The sequence below is a fragment of the Sciurus vulgaris genome, assembly GCF_902686455.1.
Source record: "Sciurus vulgaris genome assembly, chromosome: 12".
Classification (NCBI taxonomy): Eukaryota; Metazoa; Chordata; class Mammalia; order Rodentia; family Sciuridae; genus Sciurus; species Sciurus vulgaris.
In genome coordinates this window covers 85,412,835-85,430,478 of record NC_136473.1, presented here as the reverse complement: position 1 = coordinate 85,430,478, position 17,644 = coordinate 85,412,835, and the positions used below count along the sequence as shown (strand labels likewise).

Sequence of the window (17,644 nt, the reverse complement as noted above, 5' to 3'; positions counted from 1 at the left end):
TCTTCTAAATATAGGATCATGTCATCAGCAAGTAGTTAATCTGACCTCTTCTTTTCCTATTTGTATTCTTTTAATTTCCTTCTCTTGCCTGAATTGCTCTGGCTAGAGTTTCAAGAACTATGTTGAATAGGAATGGTGGAAGTGGGCATCCCTGTCTTATTCCTGTTTTTAGAGAAAATACTTTGTTTTTTTCTTTTCAGTCTGATATTGGCCTTGGATTTGTAATCTATAGATTTTACAATGCTGAGTAAGTTCCTTCTATGCCTTGTTTCTCTAGTGTTTTAAACATAAAAGGGTGCTGTACTTTGCCAAATGTCAATCTAAGTGTCTTCAATACATGAAAGGATAAAGAAAATTTGATATATGCATATATACAATGAAATATTACTCAACCATAGAAAAAGAATGAAATGATATCATTTGGTGGTAAATGGATGGAACTGGAGACTATAATGCTAAGTGATGAAATAAGTCAGACTTAGTAAGTCAAGGGTCAAATGATTTCTCTGATATGCAGAAGTTAACCTAAAATTAGGGTAGAAGAAAGAGAGAGAAAAGAAATCCGGAAGGGGGAAGATTCTATCAATACAAAAGAAAGATCGGTGAGTAGGAGAAGGGGATTGAAGGGGAGGTAGGATGGACAGGGTAAGGGGAAAACAATGGGATGAATCTGACCTAACTTTCCAGTGAATACATGAATATACTACTATATGAATATATGAATATACTACATAAACCTTACTATTATGTATATCCACAAGGCAATAATTTTTTTAAGAAGTGTACATAAATAGATCAGTAGAGTACAGGAAAAGGAATAAGGAGCAGGAGAAAGTAAGGGAGTACTGGGAACTTAATTAGAGGAAACTATACTCCGTGCATTTAAAATTATATCAAAATAAATCCTAAGTAGTGATAACTATGATGAACCAAAATAAATAAAATACTAACAATTGTTAGCTTCATTAGCTACTTGTTTTAACATCTCATGTTACTAAATCAAATGAAGAAGATATTTATTTATTAAACGAATATTTACTGAGTTTACTATAACATTAAAGGTCCTGTATCCTGATGTCAAAATTTTAACACTGAGATTATAAAATGATAAAGTGTTTATTGAATAACTTATCTACCTCCCTTGAAGATTTTTCATACATTTTATATAGCTATGGATGTAGACATAGATCAATGTATAGATATATACTTGAAAATAGCCAACTACTTTTTTTAACCAACAAAATAGAAGTAAACACTGTCATACAATGTGCATATCTGATTATTTCAATATGTTCAGGAAGCTTTGGGCTAACATATTGACTGTTTCCTTTGAATTAAACATTTCTTCAAAGAGTCATGTCAGCAGACATTTTTCATTTAAGGGAAGGTCAATAAAATTCCTTTTTCATTCATGTACTTATTCACTTAACAAAAATCAAATACCAACTTATGTAAAGCACTGGCCAACTTAAGGAATGGAAGTATTTCTCACTCATCTATAATCTCAAATTATCCCTTTACCTCAACTGTCTTGGCAAAAGATGTTCCAAAGGTACCCTTTGAAAACATCCTCTTTCTACCACTGCACTCTACTCCAAAATCATGTTTTATATTTTCTTGAATTGTAACTTCTCTTTGTTCTTCATTAACATATTTTTAATTTTTCCTCAGTCTTAATGATCATTTTATTTCTCTACTTTTCATATTTGGACCCTTCATATTCTTTCCTTCTTCATATCCATGCAAATATTCTCCCTTCATTTCCCTACACTTATATTAGAAAATTGATTTTTGTGCAACAGATGGCACAGAGATACATATTTCAGAACAGTAATTTACAATTATTCCTCCCTATTTTTGTTCAGGTCCTGCCTGGAACCTTATGGAGAACCATCCCTAAACTGCTTCAATAGTGACTCCTATGATAAACCATGCAGGAATCTTGTGGTTTGTCTGAGGTATTTTAAGAAATAACAGGACCTTTAGTTTTTGAGATTAAATCAGGGTGTCTATGCATCAAGGTGTGAAAAAATAAATGGCTCACATTCTAGAAGCAATGACACATTTATTATATCTCTGAGCCCTAATGGGCTCAGGAGTCTGGAAAATCACCCACAGAAATTAGTATTATTATATATTTTGAGTGTTTGGAAAACATAATTGATTGTCCATCAATTATTTGGAGGCCTGTCTAGAGTAAATAAATTACAAAATCACAAAAAGTCAACTGTTCTATGAAGACTATTTAAGTATAAAATCTAATCAGTACTAACTCATACACTCACAAACTCAGGGTGAACTTATTTACATGAGTAATGTTTTATGTTGATTTTATAAATATACAATGTGTGAATAGCAATCATAGCTCAGCAACATACAGAGTAATAAGAGCAATGGGGAGAAATGAGAAAAACACCAGGGAGTTCAGAAGACAGTTATACAAACCAAATTTGGGAGGGCCGTTCCTGGTGAAGTATAGTCAGAAGTCCCAAGGGAAGACATCACATGTGAGAAAAGAAATAAAGAGTGAAAGTTGGCAGAAGTGCAGCCAGAGGGAAGGGAGGCAGAAGGGCACTACCGAGACACAGGTTGGGAGTTTCCTCCACTTCTGTTATTGCAGTCACAATATGTGATTGAGTAGCAATAGCCAGATGGAAGAAATTAGTACTTAGTCAGAAAGTTCTAGTTATTATAACTGGCATGATCAATTAGAACAAATGTATCTCCGTAATCTTCAAGTACTTGTTCAACTTGGAGTTTCCTTAAGGCCTGACCAATGCTGACACACCACTCACACTGAGAAAAAAATAAAACTGAGCACATGAAAAGACACTGTTTAGTACCATCAGAATCAATTTCCCCTGACAGACATTTCAGAGAAATGCAATTTAAAGCAGTCTACAAGCTTTCTTTTCCAGCCTCTTATTAGATAAAATACAATAAAATAATTGCCAAATTATTTGGCACTCTGTGCCAAATTCTGACCTAAGAACTTTACACAGATTATCTAGTTTAATCCTTACAACACTCCGTTTCATTCTCTTTTAAATGTGAAATACATTTAAAATTAAGGAACACAGAGGTCAAAACTTGTGAAAAGTCACACAGTTAGCAAATGGTAAAGTCAGTATTTCCATATTTCACTGCATAATCATCACCATGGTATATTAACAATGATTCCATGCATCCCAATCTTGCATCAAAGACAGTTTAGTAATAATGATTTTATATAATATCAGCACAAAATTTTTTAAAAACTTCCATAATGGCTGCACCCCAATTTTTTGTAAAAGTACTTGGCATAAAATCTGCAATAATTATGTATTAAAATATGGTAGACCCACAACCTGAAGCTTAAAGGCATTATGCCCTACCCTATGTGCTTTGCTTTGCTCTTTTTTTTCTCCCAGGTTGTAATCTATAATTAGCAATTTCCTATATCTGAGGCCTACTTTGTCTCTGTACGATGGGTATTATTCAAATACATGAAAAGTTAAGATTATTCAACCAATACTTCAGAATCAAAGTTCAACCAGTTATATTTATGGAAAATAAAGTGGCAGAGTATTGACAAATAGTAGGAGGAGAGGTGAGACAATATGTAATCACAAATATGACTCTTACTTGCCCTAGATTGTTCTCCTCCCTTAAAATTAAGCCCTGGAGCAAAAAAAAAAAAAAAATATGTGTGTGTGTGTGTGTGTGTGTGTGTGTATATATATATATATATATATTATATATATATTACTGCTTGCATTTATGCTTGTTTGCTACTACTGAGGATATTAAATTTATAACACAAACATACAATTTATTTCAAGAGACTTTTAAATGAGAACCTAAATTGATTCTCAGTTGAGCAAAATCGATTTGAAGTATTTAAAATCTAAAAAAAAGATCACATGCTGCATTTAGAAAAAGGTTATATCAGATCAAGTAAAAAACACTAGAGTAACACAGGCAGGATGAAGTTAAACAGAAAACAGGCAGGATGAGATTCATAAAAATGGACAAAGAATTGAAAAAGTATTTCATTAGCTTAGGTTCAGTGAGAATCTGTAGATGGATCAAAGCTATCTGCATCTGATGGCCAAATAGAAAACTTTAGCTCAGATGGCAAACATACTGGGGTCAGTTATTATACTTTTAGCAACTTTATTCAACAAATTTTATTAGACTTTTTTAAGCCCTTCAATTTAAAGCAGGAACTAAGTAAGTACTTAATAATTAAAATAAAGACTTATTCAGGTTTTATTTAGCAGCAAGCTGAAGAAAAAAAAATAATCTAGGAGCTCCAATTTCCCTTCTATATTTTTAGGTGACCTTAAATTATGCAAGATTTTTCTTTTATAAAAAAATGCACATGCCCATAATTTTTAATTTGAAGTTATAAGTAGTTTAAGTATTTCTAAACAGAAATACGATGAGCTATCATGTTGCAAACTTATTCAGCCCCTATTATAGAACACCCACCTCTTGAAATAAAAATTTAGTTCACACTCCCTGCTGATGTAATCTTTGGCCTCTTGCTGAGACTCTAAGTGAAGGTGCCAATTTTGTCCTTCGTTTTTATAATGGAGAACACTTTCTATAAGAAACTGAAAAACGAACACTGGTCTTTTTACATACAAAAAGCCATCAAACAGTCCTTACCAAACAGCAAGAAGCTTTGCTCAGCCCTAATCTAGGCCACTCTGGCACAAGGGACCTTAAGGAGAAAGCAGTTTCCTGAGTCTCTTTTAAAGGATTTTACTCAACATATGAGAAGTCCTAAAACATTTTACCTGATATGCTTTCTCAGTTAAATTAAGTTAATTAATAATTCTCTTGAAGAAATTATCTCAAACCTTCTATTCTTTACAAAATATTATTTTATTGGGATGTAGGGAAAATAAGGAATAATATAAAAATAAGACCACCTCACTTATAAAAGCAGATTAAGGCAAATTATGTAAAGTTTGATTTGACCTTTCATCATCTACAAAGTAAAATAGCTCGTTACACAGTAAACATCCTGAAAGTATGATCTACACTCACGTTTCTATCACCTTTTGTTTTTGAGTCTTCTCACGCTACCGCTGCCAGTAATTGTGCATAACACACAAATAGTCTTTTCTCCATCCCCTATCACATCTGAATTTTGTAATGTGTGGCACTTCACTCGTTAACTGAGCATCCATTTATTCAGTGTCTACTACATAAGAAGCGTTTGGGATTCACAGATGAAAGCATTCCACCCTGAGGAAACCAATGCTTCTGACTAATCTCATCCAGCTCACAAGTAGCTTCCCTAGAGGTCCATGTTCTCTTTTTCTAGCTCTCTTCCCATCTTGGTCACTTCTTTTCAGACTACTACACAACTCCTTCTCCATAAGCCTTCTCTATTGGTGTTTTCCCAGGTCCATCTTCAGCCCTTCCCTCTCAGTGGGAAATCTACTCTCAGCATCATATACAACAGATAAAAACTTGGGTTGCTGGTCTGAATGCTCGGTTTTGAATCCAGTGTAGCTACTTCACAGCTATATAAAATCACACACATAGCTTTTCCTTATCTATGAAATAACAGGCATGCTGAGGCTTAGACAAGTTAATTCATATAGTAAAGAAACGTTTCAACACAATGCTTAAGCATGCCCAGGAATAGGTGCCTTTATTATTCAGAGGCAGAACAGTATAGCAGTTAAGTGTATAAACACTGAGTCCAGATTGCCTTGGTTCAAATCAGTGTTCTGCAACTTAATTAACTGTGGGGCCTTGAGCAAGTAATTGACCTCTGTGTGCTTCAGTTTCCTTATTTATAAAGTGAGATGATAACTAGTATCTATTTTATAGACTTACAGTGAAAATTATATGAATTAACAAAAGTAAAGTGCTTGGGAAAGTACAAGGTAAGGTTTTTCTTAGTATTAGCAATGTCCTATGTCTTCCCAAGGCTGCACTTTTTTTGTTTTTTACATTTGCAACTATTAATATTTTAAGAATATTTGAAGAAGTGAAGCACATTGTTTCAAAGATTCAGCTAATTATCCTCTTCAAAACTTTTTGTCTTTAATAGCATCACCATTTAATTTTCTAATATAGAAACTTCAGCCCTCTTTTACCCACTTTCTTAGAGAACTTCCAAAAGATGCAGAAAAGCATTTGACAAAATTCAATATGTTTTAAGATTTTTAAAAATCTCAAGAAACTAGGAAGAGAAGGAAAATTACCTCAAAATAATGAAGGCCATATATGTGAAGTTCACAGCTAGCATCATACTCACAGGTGAAAAACTAAAAGCTTTTCCTCTGGGATCAGAAAGAAAACAATGATGCTCACTTTTGCCACTGCCATTCAAAATAATGGTAAAAGTCCCAGTCAGAACAACTAGTCAAGAAAAAAATAAATAAATAAAAGGCATTCAAATTGAAAAGAAATTTATTTCTGTTCACAGATGACATACCTCATACATAAGAAGCCCAAAAGATTCCATCAAAAAACTAACACAATAAACAAATTTAGCCAAAGTTACTGGATACAAAAATCAACAGATTAAAATTAGTTGTTTCTATACACAAACTATCTGAAATGGATATTAAGAAAATAATCCCATTTAGGAAGTGAAAGGCTTATACCCTAAAATATAAAAAAGATGGATGAAAGAAATTTTAAAACAGATTGAAGGACATCTTGAGTTTATGGACTGGAAGACTTAACATTGTTTATATTTCCATACTATATAAAGTGATCTACAATGAAATCCCTAACATTTCAGTGACAGTCTTTATAGAACTAAAGAAAAAAAACCATGATCCTATAATTGAGGTGGAACTAAAAGGACTCAAATATGCAAACAAATCTTGAGAAAGAATAAAGCTGGAGGCATCACCCATCATGATTTCAAAAAATATATAGTATGATACTGACATAAACACCTGGAGGAATGGAACAGAATAAAGCCCAGAAATAATCCCACGTATGTATGGTCATATGATCTTCAACAGTTTTCAAAAATACCTAATGTAGAAAACACAAGTCCCTTTAACAAACGGTGTTTGGAAAATGGTATTTTCACGTCAGAGAATAAACAAACATAGACTCAAAATGAATTGAAGACTTAAAAGGACTGGAAGTGTAAAACTCCTAGAAAACACAGGGGAAAGTTCACATAGATGGAGGCTTGGCAAGGATCTCCTGAATGTACCACCCATCTTTACATATAGGCATGCATGGATATATGCAGAGGCTACAAAGGCAAACACGGAAAGATGGGACTACATCAAATTCCAAAGTTTCTAAATAGCAAAGAAAATGATAACAGTGAAAAGACAATCATACAGAATGGGAGGAAATATTCATAAACCATATATAGGTTAAGGAGTTAGTATACAAATTGTATAAGGGTCTCCTACAACCTAAGAGCAAGACGATGATGATAATAACCTGATTAAAAACTGGGCAAAGAACTTGTGCAGACATTTCTTCAAATAAGAAACTCAAATATCTACCATGTACATGAAAAAGATGCTCAACATCACTAATTGTGAGGAAAATACAAATTGAAACTATTAGGTTACTCATTATCAAAAAACAAAACAAAAAGAACCAAAAGAGAAGTGTTGGAAAGAATATACAGGATTTGGAACCCTTACACACTGTTGATAAGCATAAAAAGTAGGACAGTAGGCATGGAAAAAGTTCTTTATGCAACTACCATATAATGCAGCAATTCCACTTATTAGTATTTATCAAAATAAGCAATATAGGGATTTCAAAGGGATATTTGCCCTCCTATGTTCTTTGCAGCATTTTTCACAATAGAGAAATGGAAATAATGTATCTCCACTGATAGATGAATAGATAAAGGATATGTGACATATACATACAGTGAAATACTATTCAGTCTCAAAAAGAAGGCAATCCAGCTGCAGGTGTAGCTCATTGATAGAGTACATACCTAGCATGTGTAAGACTCTGGGTTCAATCTCCAGCATAGCAAAAAAAAAAAAAAAAAAAAAAAAAAAAAGAAAGAAAAAAAAAAGAAAGAAAAAAAATTAAAAGAAAGGAAAAAAAGAAAAAAAGAAAGGAGGAGGAGGAAATCCTGCCATAAGCAAAAAAGGTGGATGAACCTTGAGGATATCTTGCTAAGTAAATAAATATTTGTTAGATTCTACTTATGTGAAGTATATAAAATAGTCAAACTCACAGAAGCAGAAAGTAGAATGGTAGTTGCCAAGGGAAGGGAAGAGGGGACACTTTATTAAGAGGGTAGATCTTGTATATCTATTTCTCTAAATTAAAAAAAAAAAAAAGAAAGAACCTCAAATTCATTCCCTTTTACACTTTCTCTTTGACCTTTCCTTAGTTCCAGTTCTCAACAGTTCTTTTCAACCTCTGCAATGGCCTTCTAATTAGTCTCCATATCTCAAACAAACTCCTGTTCTCCTATCCAAGCACTTAACCAAAAATACAAATAGAATATTTGGAAATCTGCTTATCTACATACCCTTCATGGTTATCACTTAGTTCCTATAGACAACCACCAAAGAACATAAACCAAAGCTCTTAATCTGGCCCACAAAACCTTAATAGCCTCAACCTCAAGCCCCATTCATTCCAGTCACACAAATAGGCAAATTAGTGCCTATTTTAACAAGTTCTTGTGTTTAATTTCATGTGCTGTTCCTTCTATGACCCAAGATTCCAAACTTGGAATTATTTAATATTATTCTCCCTCCTTCATATTCCATATCCTATAAGTAATCAAGTCACATTTTTTTGTTGATTTAACTCCATGGATAATAAAAAAGTTTTGAACCACTGCAACTTGCAATGCAAAACATATTAAATGATCCTAAGTGGCCAGCTTGAGTCTATCAAGATCTGAAAGAGCAAGTCAGATATACTCTCCACCTCTTTCAAAACAAAATATTTATGTAAAATATGTTTATCAAACTAAATTTCTCATTACAGGTTTATCATGAGGTGAGGTGAACAGAAGCAGATGTTTTCTGATATTCTTACATCTTCCCAAAACTTACCTTTTTAAAGTTCATTTACACAAGTAAAATCTATGTAATAATTCTCTCCTTAACTCCAGTCAGAGGTTTCCTACAACTTAGAAAATATTCTTCTGTAATACCTGACATATGCAAAATTGAAAACACCATCCTCCTTCAAAATAAGACCCTCTTCCCAAAAACTTTACTTTTATACTCTCATCCTAAATTTCCCCTAGTCTAACTTTTCCCAAACTTTAGAACCAGGGAACAACCTTTATATATGAGCACGCCAGAAATGAGTTCAAGCCACATGTACCTTGCGTCTGTATTTTGCAAAAATGACCATTAGATTGCACTGTTACATCTGGGCAAACACGCTAAGAATAGAGAGCTGGATAGTATCACTCAGTACAAATCAAGCTAAACTGCAATATTATCACTTATCTAAAAAATGCATATTCATAAACATTTAGCTGCCCATTTGAAAAATTAAGTTAAAAAGTAATAATATTTTAAATAAAACAGTCACAATTAATAAAAATAATATTATAACAACATGAAGTCAATTTTTAAACTTAGGTCTATTTAAAGAAGGCCGAGTATGCACTACTTAAAACATTTCTATGAAATATATCTAACATTACATTTTTAATATTTAAAATGTCAACATATGCAAAGTCTATTAAAATGCACATACTTTATCTGAATCAAAATGAAAATATATCTAATAAATAAAACTATTCATCTGCACTCTTTTAGCTTTCCCTTAATACACAAATGCATTCCTCTTCTCTAAAACACAGCAGCTGGGAATGAAAGAAAAGATTCAAATGATCATTTTCACATCATATTCCATCATCTTTTCATTAGTTTCTCCTAGCTTTCCTTTGAGCCCCATTCTTTTACCAGAGGTCTCTTTTTAGATCAATCCATATTTCCATAATCCACACTGCAGTTTCCTCCTCTTCTCCCCAGGGTGGACTAACCCCCACACCCAGAACTATGGCTTACAACTGTTATTAAGCCTTATAACAATAACGAGATAACAAAAGAACGGGCGGGGATGAGGCTCCCTGGTACCATATGTTGATCAAGTTCAGTACTTTCAGCTAACAGAATATTTTTAAACTTAAAATTTTTAATAGTTGAGTGTTTTCATGATTACTTGTTTTCCAAGTTGTATTTAAGGCCTAAATTTTAAACATTGATGAGCAATCTGGCAATACTTCCTTTAAAAAGCTTATATATTAATAATGTATTGAAAAGGGGAAGGAAAGATAGAAATCACTAAATATGAAAGTAAGATAGCAATTTATGGATAATTACTATCATACCTCTGAAATCCCATTCAACTTAAACCTATTCTTAAAAATTTCCCTAAAAGTCATTTTTAAAGCAGTATAATTAAAATAAAATTATTTCAAAGTAATATAGTGAATTAACAGTAACTTTATGTGAGTTTCAAGAGACCTCATTTCCATCAAGTAACATCTGAACATGTTACTCTTGTTTCCATCCTTTTGTTTCATAACTAAGTTTCTTTTCAAACTAAAAGAAAAATTTAAATAAATATAAAATTTTGAACTAGAAGAGAGACTTTCATGTTCCCATAATATTATGTTCAATTTGTTTTCATTTGACTTTGGAAGAATTGATTCTGATTCATCAGCTTATGCTATCTTAGTTACCTTGGAAAAATCATTTCTCTATTCCACTCTCAAAAACTCAGAATCCTTTAATAGAACTAAATTCTAACTTTACTTTTGTCATATGCTTAAGTAAGTTTCTGTAAAATCACATTTATTTATTTTAATCTATATCATATATTATTTAATTTGTATAGGTTGCTGAAGAAATAGGGGCCTTCTAGTTAAAATATAATATTTTTACTGTCATAAAATAGACATAAAAAACCCTACCTCTAAGAGCTCATTAAAATAAGACATTTCATCCTTCAGCAGAAAACTAAGATTACTGTTACAGGGGTTTTCAAATAAAATTTAATCTAAAATGTATTCAAACTTTTTTTTTCAATAAGAATTTGCTAAATCATATAGTTTTGTTTTCCAGAAAATACCCAGGTCATTTATAAAACAAATTTCTAAAATATCACCATTTTTTTCCAAATTAGTTTTCTTGTTTTCAATAAAATTTTCTATTTTATCAGCACAAAATATAAAATGAGCATTTATATAAAATAAGAAGTGATCATGTTTTGCCTTGAGCTTCCCAACACTGCACCTGCAAAAGAAACAAAACTGGTCTATATAAAGCTTGGTTAAATAGAAAAATATAATTACAACTGATCTGATCTTAGATTTATTTTTATGTTATTTTCAGACTTGCTACCTTATAACATTTCTTTATGATTCTTTTTTTAGACATAGCAATATACCAAAAATATACTGTGTGTATCTACTACAAAGTAAACTGATGAGAAATAATTGGTATTTTAAGGTGAATAAAACAGATCACTGATAAAATTTTTGTAATATGAATCAAAGCAACCAGTTACAATATAATTTCCTTACAATTACCCATTATCTCTTTATGAAATTTTATTTTGTTAAAATTAAGAAATCATTTGTCTCAGAAGTGCATTCACATATAATATGTATATATATTTACTAAGAAAGGAAATAAAAATGTATTCTCTCACATTAAAAACTATTTTAACCCATTTCATTTTTTCTACTCAAAAACAATAGCTGACATAGAAGATAATTAAATTATCTTTTGTCTTTTGAGGCACATTGATACCTGGGAATTTTATAAGTTTGTTTCTTATATCAATCATGAAGTAGGTCATATTCAGAAACAATCTATTAAATCCTAATCTCAAAATAAATATTTCAACACTTGTGAATTTTTTAAAAATCAAAACTTTGTACTCATTAGACACTGTGGCACATAAAAAGAAAATTGTGTACAATGTAGAATATATTCATTTTTATCTGCCTACAGATAAAACTAACTATAAAGATATAGCTGAAGGTTAAATTTTAAAATGCTCTGCTACTATTGTACAATAGGTAGCTTTTTACTCCCATTCACTTATAATTATAATACAAACTGTTTCCAGATCATTTCTGCCAAAAGTTGCTTAATGAATGGAATTATTAATATTATTATTAAAATAATCATAATATGCATTTTTCTACAAATATTTGTAAATGAACTTTGATCACCTATCATGGGAGCATTCACCAGGTTGTCAATACATATTAAAATTTAAATTGTTTTTAAGCCTTCCATAGGGATGAGAGGAGGGAGGAGGAGCACACAGATCAAGTACCCATCACGAGCAGTCATCAATGGACCCACAAAATTTCCAACTGCCTAACCCTTATGCCACATCACATCTTTTCATTCAAATTTTAATGAAACCCTATTATATTTTTCATAACACTCTTTTAAAATTTTTCTAAATTTAAGTTTACACACTACTCTCACATCCCTTTCAGTAGGTTACCTGCCTCCCATTTTTCTAGGATGATTAAGATAAGCTATCCTGAATTTATTCAACTTCCTTTGACCCGTTACTCACTCAAGGAGACACTCAAAGAACATTTATTCACATCTTACCATGTGCCATCTATTCTGCTATGTGTGGAAACTGATAATGAAAAGATTCTCCCCCTTTCTTTCAAGAAACATACTTTCAACCCAAGGAAGATAGAGACATCTAAAAAAAAAAAAAAAGGAAGAAGAAGGAGGAGGAGGAGGAAAAGGAGGAGGAGGAAGGTATAAAGGAATAAAAATAAAACTATAGAATATAGAGGAATATAAAAGAAGTTATGGAAGAATAGACTAGTGGGTGTGGTCATGTAAGTTTTCAAAGAATTATTTTTCAAACTGAATTTTTGAACCAAACAAAAGAAGGATCAGAATGGAAAAGGGAAGTAAAAATAAAAATACCACAAAAAAAAAAAAAAAAAAGTCAGGAACACAGGATGTGAAGGAAATTTAGCCAGGCCTACTCCACTGTTTCTTACAGACCTTAATTCCTACTGTGAATGCCATGAAGTAAGTGTTATGTCACTCATAGCAGGGTATACTTTCCTAACAGCAAAAAGAATATAACTGACTAGTTTAGAACTCAAATTCAAACCTATATTACTGAAAAAAATAACATAAGGCTTCAACTAAATACAAGGAATAGCATTCTAATATCTCTATCATTCTACCTCAGCTTTGAATAATGAAATAGTTCTATCATTCTGTCTTTCCAATACAATAGGTATGACATTTGTTTATGTAATTATGCATGGTGATGTCCTCCTTCATCACTCTTATCTGAAGAGGAACAACTTATGGGAAAAAACTCAGTGGTCAAATAAGGCTTACAAATAACCTCCCATGCTTTCTTCCTCACCATCAGCATCTCAACAATGCATTCATGGTAAAACCAAAGCCCCAAATGGTTCACTTCTTATGCCTAGCCCAAATCTTCCTGTCCCCCAAATCTTCCTTTCCCCCAAATCTTCCTTTCCCTAACAGACTCCTAGAAGGCAAGAACCACATGCTACCTTCTTTACAACCATCAGCACTTTGGAAAAAAAAAAAAAAAAAGTATCAAAGAATAATTTTAAGTTTTTAAGGCAGATAAAGCTACATGATAACTGCCGAAGTTCAGATTTGTTCAGTATTTGGCAAAAAATTTCATCTCTGATATGAGTAATAATCAAAAATATCATTAAAAAGGCCTTGAAAACTATCACATTACTTTTATAAATCTATTTTTCAACACTATATTGTCTGTTCACTATAAACAATAACTAAAATTATCGCCAAAAATTTTATGTCTGTGATAGTATAGTACATGTCAGTAATTCAGAAAGGCTTTTGTTCTTGTGTTAGTGTGAAAGGTCTTTTCTATTATAAAGTCTCATAAATTGAAGAAGCACTGTTCTTACGGGCTTACAAAGAAAAATGTACATAAACTGAATATTTCTAAAGGTTTTACAAAATTAGGGAAAACTGAACTTCTAATATCTTAAATGAGCTAGAATTTTAAAGTAGTTATTATTCAGGCACAAAGGCACACATCTATAATTCCAGCTACTCTGTAGGCTGAGAAAGGAAGATCTCAACTTCAAGGCCAGGCTGGGAAACTTAGCAAGACCCTGTCTCAAAATAAAAATTTTAAAAGGATGGGATGTAGTTCAGTGGTAGAGCACTGTCCCTCATGAGAAAAGCCCTGTGTTCAATCCCTAATACTGCAAAATAATAAATAAATATACAGATAGATAGATAAATTCTTCTTAAAATTCACTTTATTAAGACAAATCTTTAGGAAACTTGTTAAGATTTATAATTTTGGCTTAATGAAAATAGCTATAATCCTCTGATTTAGCAAATGTTATGTATAGCACAAGCACACATTTTATTCTACTTAGTTTGTTTTTTCCAAATGTATCAAATTACTGAACAACATAAACTAACACTTAAAGCACATGAAATGTACATTTCTAGCCAACTAAACCCAGCCATTACTCTAATACAATTTATTTCTATAGTAAAATTACATTTTGTAGTATGTCTTCTTCAACAAAAGTGGATAGCAAGCAGAAAAAAGAAGATCATAAGGGTGAGTAACATACACATCGCTTACATCTTCTGTAGTATTAAGTACATTCACCAAAAAGCACACAGCACAACTGTGCTAGGCCCTAACCTTATGAAGCATGGCTTCTTCAATATGTAAAGTGAGGTAGGTAGACAAAATGGTAACTAAGGCGCCTTTCAGCCCTAACTCTCAAAAAGGCTGAGAATTGTTGTGAACTGAAATCACTGGGGTTATGGATGTTCATCACCATTACATCGTTATTTATTTTTGTATTTCACTAAGTATATGAGGACTTATTGATGTTCTGTTGACCTCACAAATTTTAGAAACAAAACAACAATTCAGTTTCAATTGAAAAATTCCAAGCATCACTTTACCAGTTATAAAGAATAACCACAACTGATCTCACTGATTTTTCTTCTACCACTGGACCCAACAAGTACATTATCACTCATATATGAGTCCTGTTAAAACTCTCCAGATCACCTAAAAATTCTCAGGGGCAGTTTAAGAGGTAAAAATAAAAATAACAAAATGACCTGAAAAGGGGGTTTGTTCCTGGGTCAGTAGGCAAGAAAGAACTGAGAAGACCAGGAAAAGGACATTTCAGAATGGTAAAATGAGTCAGCAAGACTCTATTCTTTATATACTACTTGGGAACATATCCAATTAAGCTTCTTATTTCCAAATCATGTTTTCACCACAGGGACTTCTTTTATATAGTTAAGGTATTTACAAATCTATCCTTTCTCCAAAGGACTAAAACCAAATTAAAAGTACCAAACGACTTTTTATTTGAAACCACTGTCAAGGTCTGCACTAGATCTAACTAATGCTTAACATGCTCATTTAAGTGACTTTTTTTTTTTTTTTTTTTTGGATTTCTTTCATCTAAAACACCATACTTCCACATACATTCAAAAAATCATGCATCTGTATATTTATTTCCAAATGAATTACTTTAAATGTATACTTTTATCAGATTTAAGTTTTGTAATTTGTCAGAACTGTATCATTGAATTGATTATATAAATTTATAGTATTCTGATTTTAATAGTGATAAGATCTATTTTCTCCCATTTCTTTTAAAACAAAAGGAACCTACTCATTAGGTATCCAGCAAAAGGTACTTATTTCTATAAAAACTTAAATTTGTACTGTTAACCGTATATTATATATAGTTCAGCTTCAAAATGATAAATTGTAATATAAATTTTTAATATTTTTCTATTTACATATAGTATGTAAAAATATTTCATCATATTGGTAATACTAAATACTTAAGGAACTATAGAAGACTATAATTTATAAAACATGAATGGAATAAATTCACCCTGCCCTGTTTAAGAAAATCAAGCTATAGATAAAAATTGTCTATAAGAAAATATTGATAATTCAACCTCTAAATGTAAATAATTGGGATATTACTGTGATAAGGAAAGAACTAATCACCTATTTATAGCAGTTATACTTAATTCTACACAGACAGAAATAATGTCTATGCAGAATTAAGTATGAGTATGAAAATATGTTGAAACTGTAAATATCTAAGCCCTATTATTTTCAATATAAGAGTTTCTTTGCTAATCTACTCTAACTCCAAAAACAATTCTTCTACATATTGTTCATACATGCTCCTTCTTCCCTCAGGTTGATCAAGAAAAATAATTATGGCAATTTATGTGTAACAGCAGCAATAGTAATCATAATCACAATATTACATTTTTAATCATTTATAAATTATTGTCCCAACCTGATCTCCAAAGTCCTCTGGGAATTTCCACAATATCACAGGATCTGCAAATAATTGACACATATCATTAAAAAGAGCCAAAGGAAAACATTTAAAGCAACAGTCAAGACTATAATTATAATTTGCAAATTTTTCTTCAAATACTTATAGTCGGTCAGGTTCATTATTTGCCCTTTATCAAATTAAACATTTTAATCTTTTAAGGGTTTTAATGACTTTTGAAATAAGGTTAAATGAAATTAATAACTTGGCAAGTTTATAAAAAAATCATTTTTTAGCAATTCACTTTTTTATTTATTTATCTTAGATTTTAAGATTTTGAGTATTTTCAATGTTAACTATACTTGCAAAACTATTAGTTTTAATATGAAATTAAAACATAAATGTGGTAAATATGTAATCAGTACAGCCCTCAGAGACTAAATTAAAGTAAACTCTATATATCACTTTTAAAATAATAGATAATTTAGCAGGTAAGTAGAAGACAGCTTTTTTAACATAAAATTAATATTTGTAGGATATTTCTGAAAATTTATCTAGAAATTTATATATATATTAACATTCTTTTATATATATTCACACCAGTTTTACATTTCCATTGTTCCACATGCTATTTCTCTTTTACGTAGTATAATAAAATAAAATTCATAATTTTATTTACCACTAGTAAATATTTTGGTCACACACTTATTTTTTAACTGTCAAAAATAAACTTATGAATATTTTAAATGTTTTAAAAGGTAAAATGAGTTAATATTATTTCTTGAAAAAAAAGAAACTTTTGAAAGCCCACAATAAAACTTTTGCCAATTTGACAGTGCTTGAATGCCACCCTATGTGAAAGGATTTGGTAAGTCAAAGATATCACTTTATGTATCAAGTCAGAGGAAAACTATAGCTCTAATCCACTATTTCCACTATTCCATCGTGCTTTTTAAAAATACAATTCAGGGGGGCATAATTTCCTAAGTGCTAATTCCAAAACTCAATGAATGGCTAGCAGTATTTTTAGCATGAGCAGGCTCCTCTTGTATTTTCAACTGGTAGACAATTAAAAATATTCAGAATCTTAACATCTAAGACATGTAAATAAAACAGTGAATTGCTAAAATATTGCTTGTAAGTTCAACAGAATTTTTTTTCAAATATTTTAACTTAAAAAGCAAAGGCAGCAAGCTTTCTACAACTAAACTTATTACTTATTAAGGAATAAAAAGTTTCCACATAAATTAGCATAGGTAAATTATTTAAAAACGTATATACATTACAAATATATGAAGGTAACAACAAATGATTATGTCCTCATGTAAAACAATGTACACATATCTGACATAAAAGTTA

The 17,644-nt window shown here is 31.3% G+C and overlaps 1 protein-coding gene across 4 annotated transcripts in view; it reads right to left on the bottom strand.

Annotated features, from left to right (window-relative positions):
* DENND1B (DENN domain containing 1B) overlaps positions 1–17,644 on the bottom strand; it is a 232,239-nt gene that overhangs the window by 144,040 nt on the left and 70,555 nt on the right. For all 4 annotated transcript variants that reach the window (XM_079107996.1, XM_079107998.1, XM_079107997.1 and 1 more), the window contains exon 3: positions 16,304–16,347. In XM_079107996.1, the coding sequence (XP_078964122.1) occupies positions 16,304–16,347 (44 nt within the window). The remainder of the gene's footprint in view (positions 1–16,303; positions 16,348–17,644) is intronic.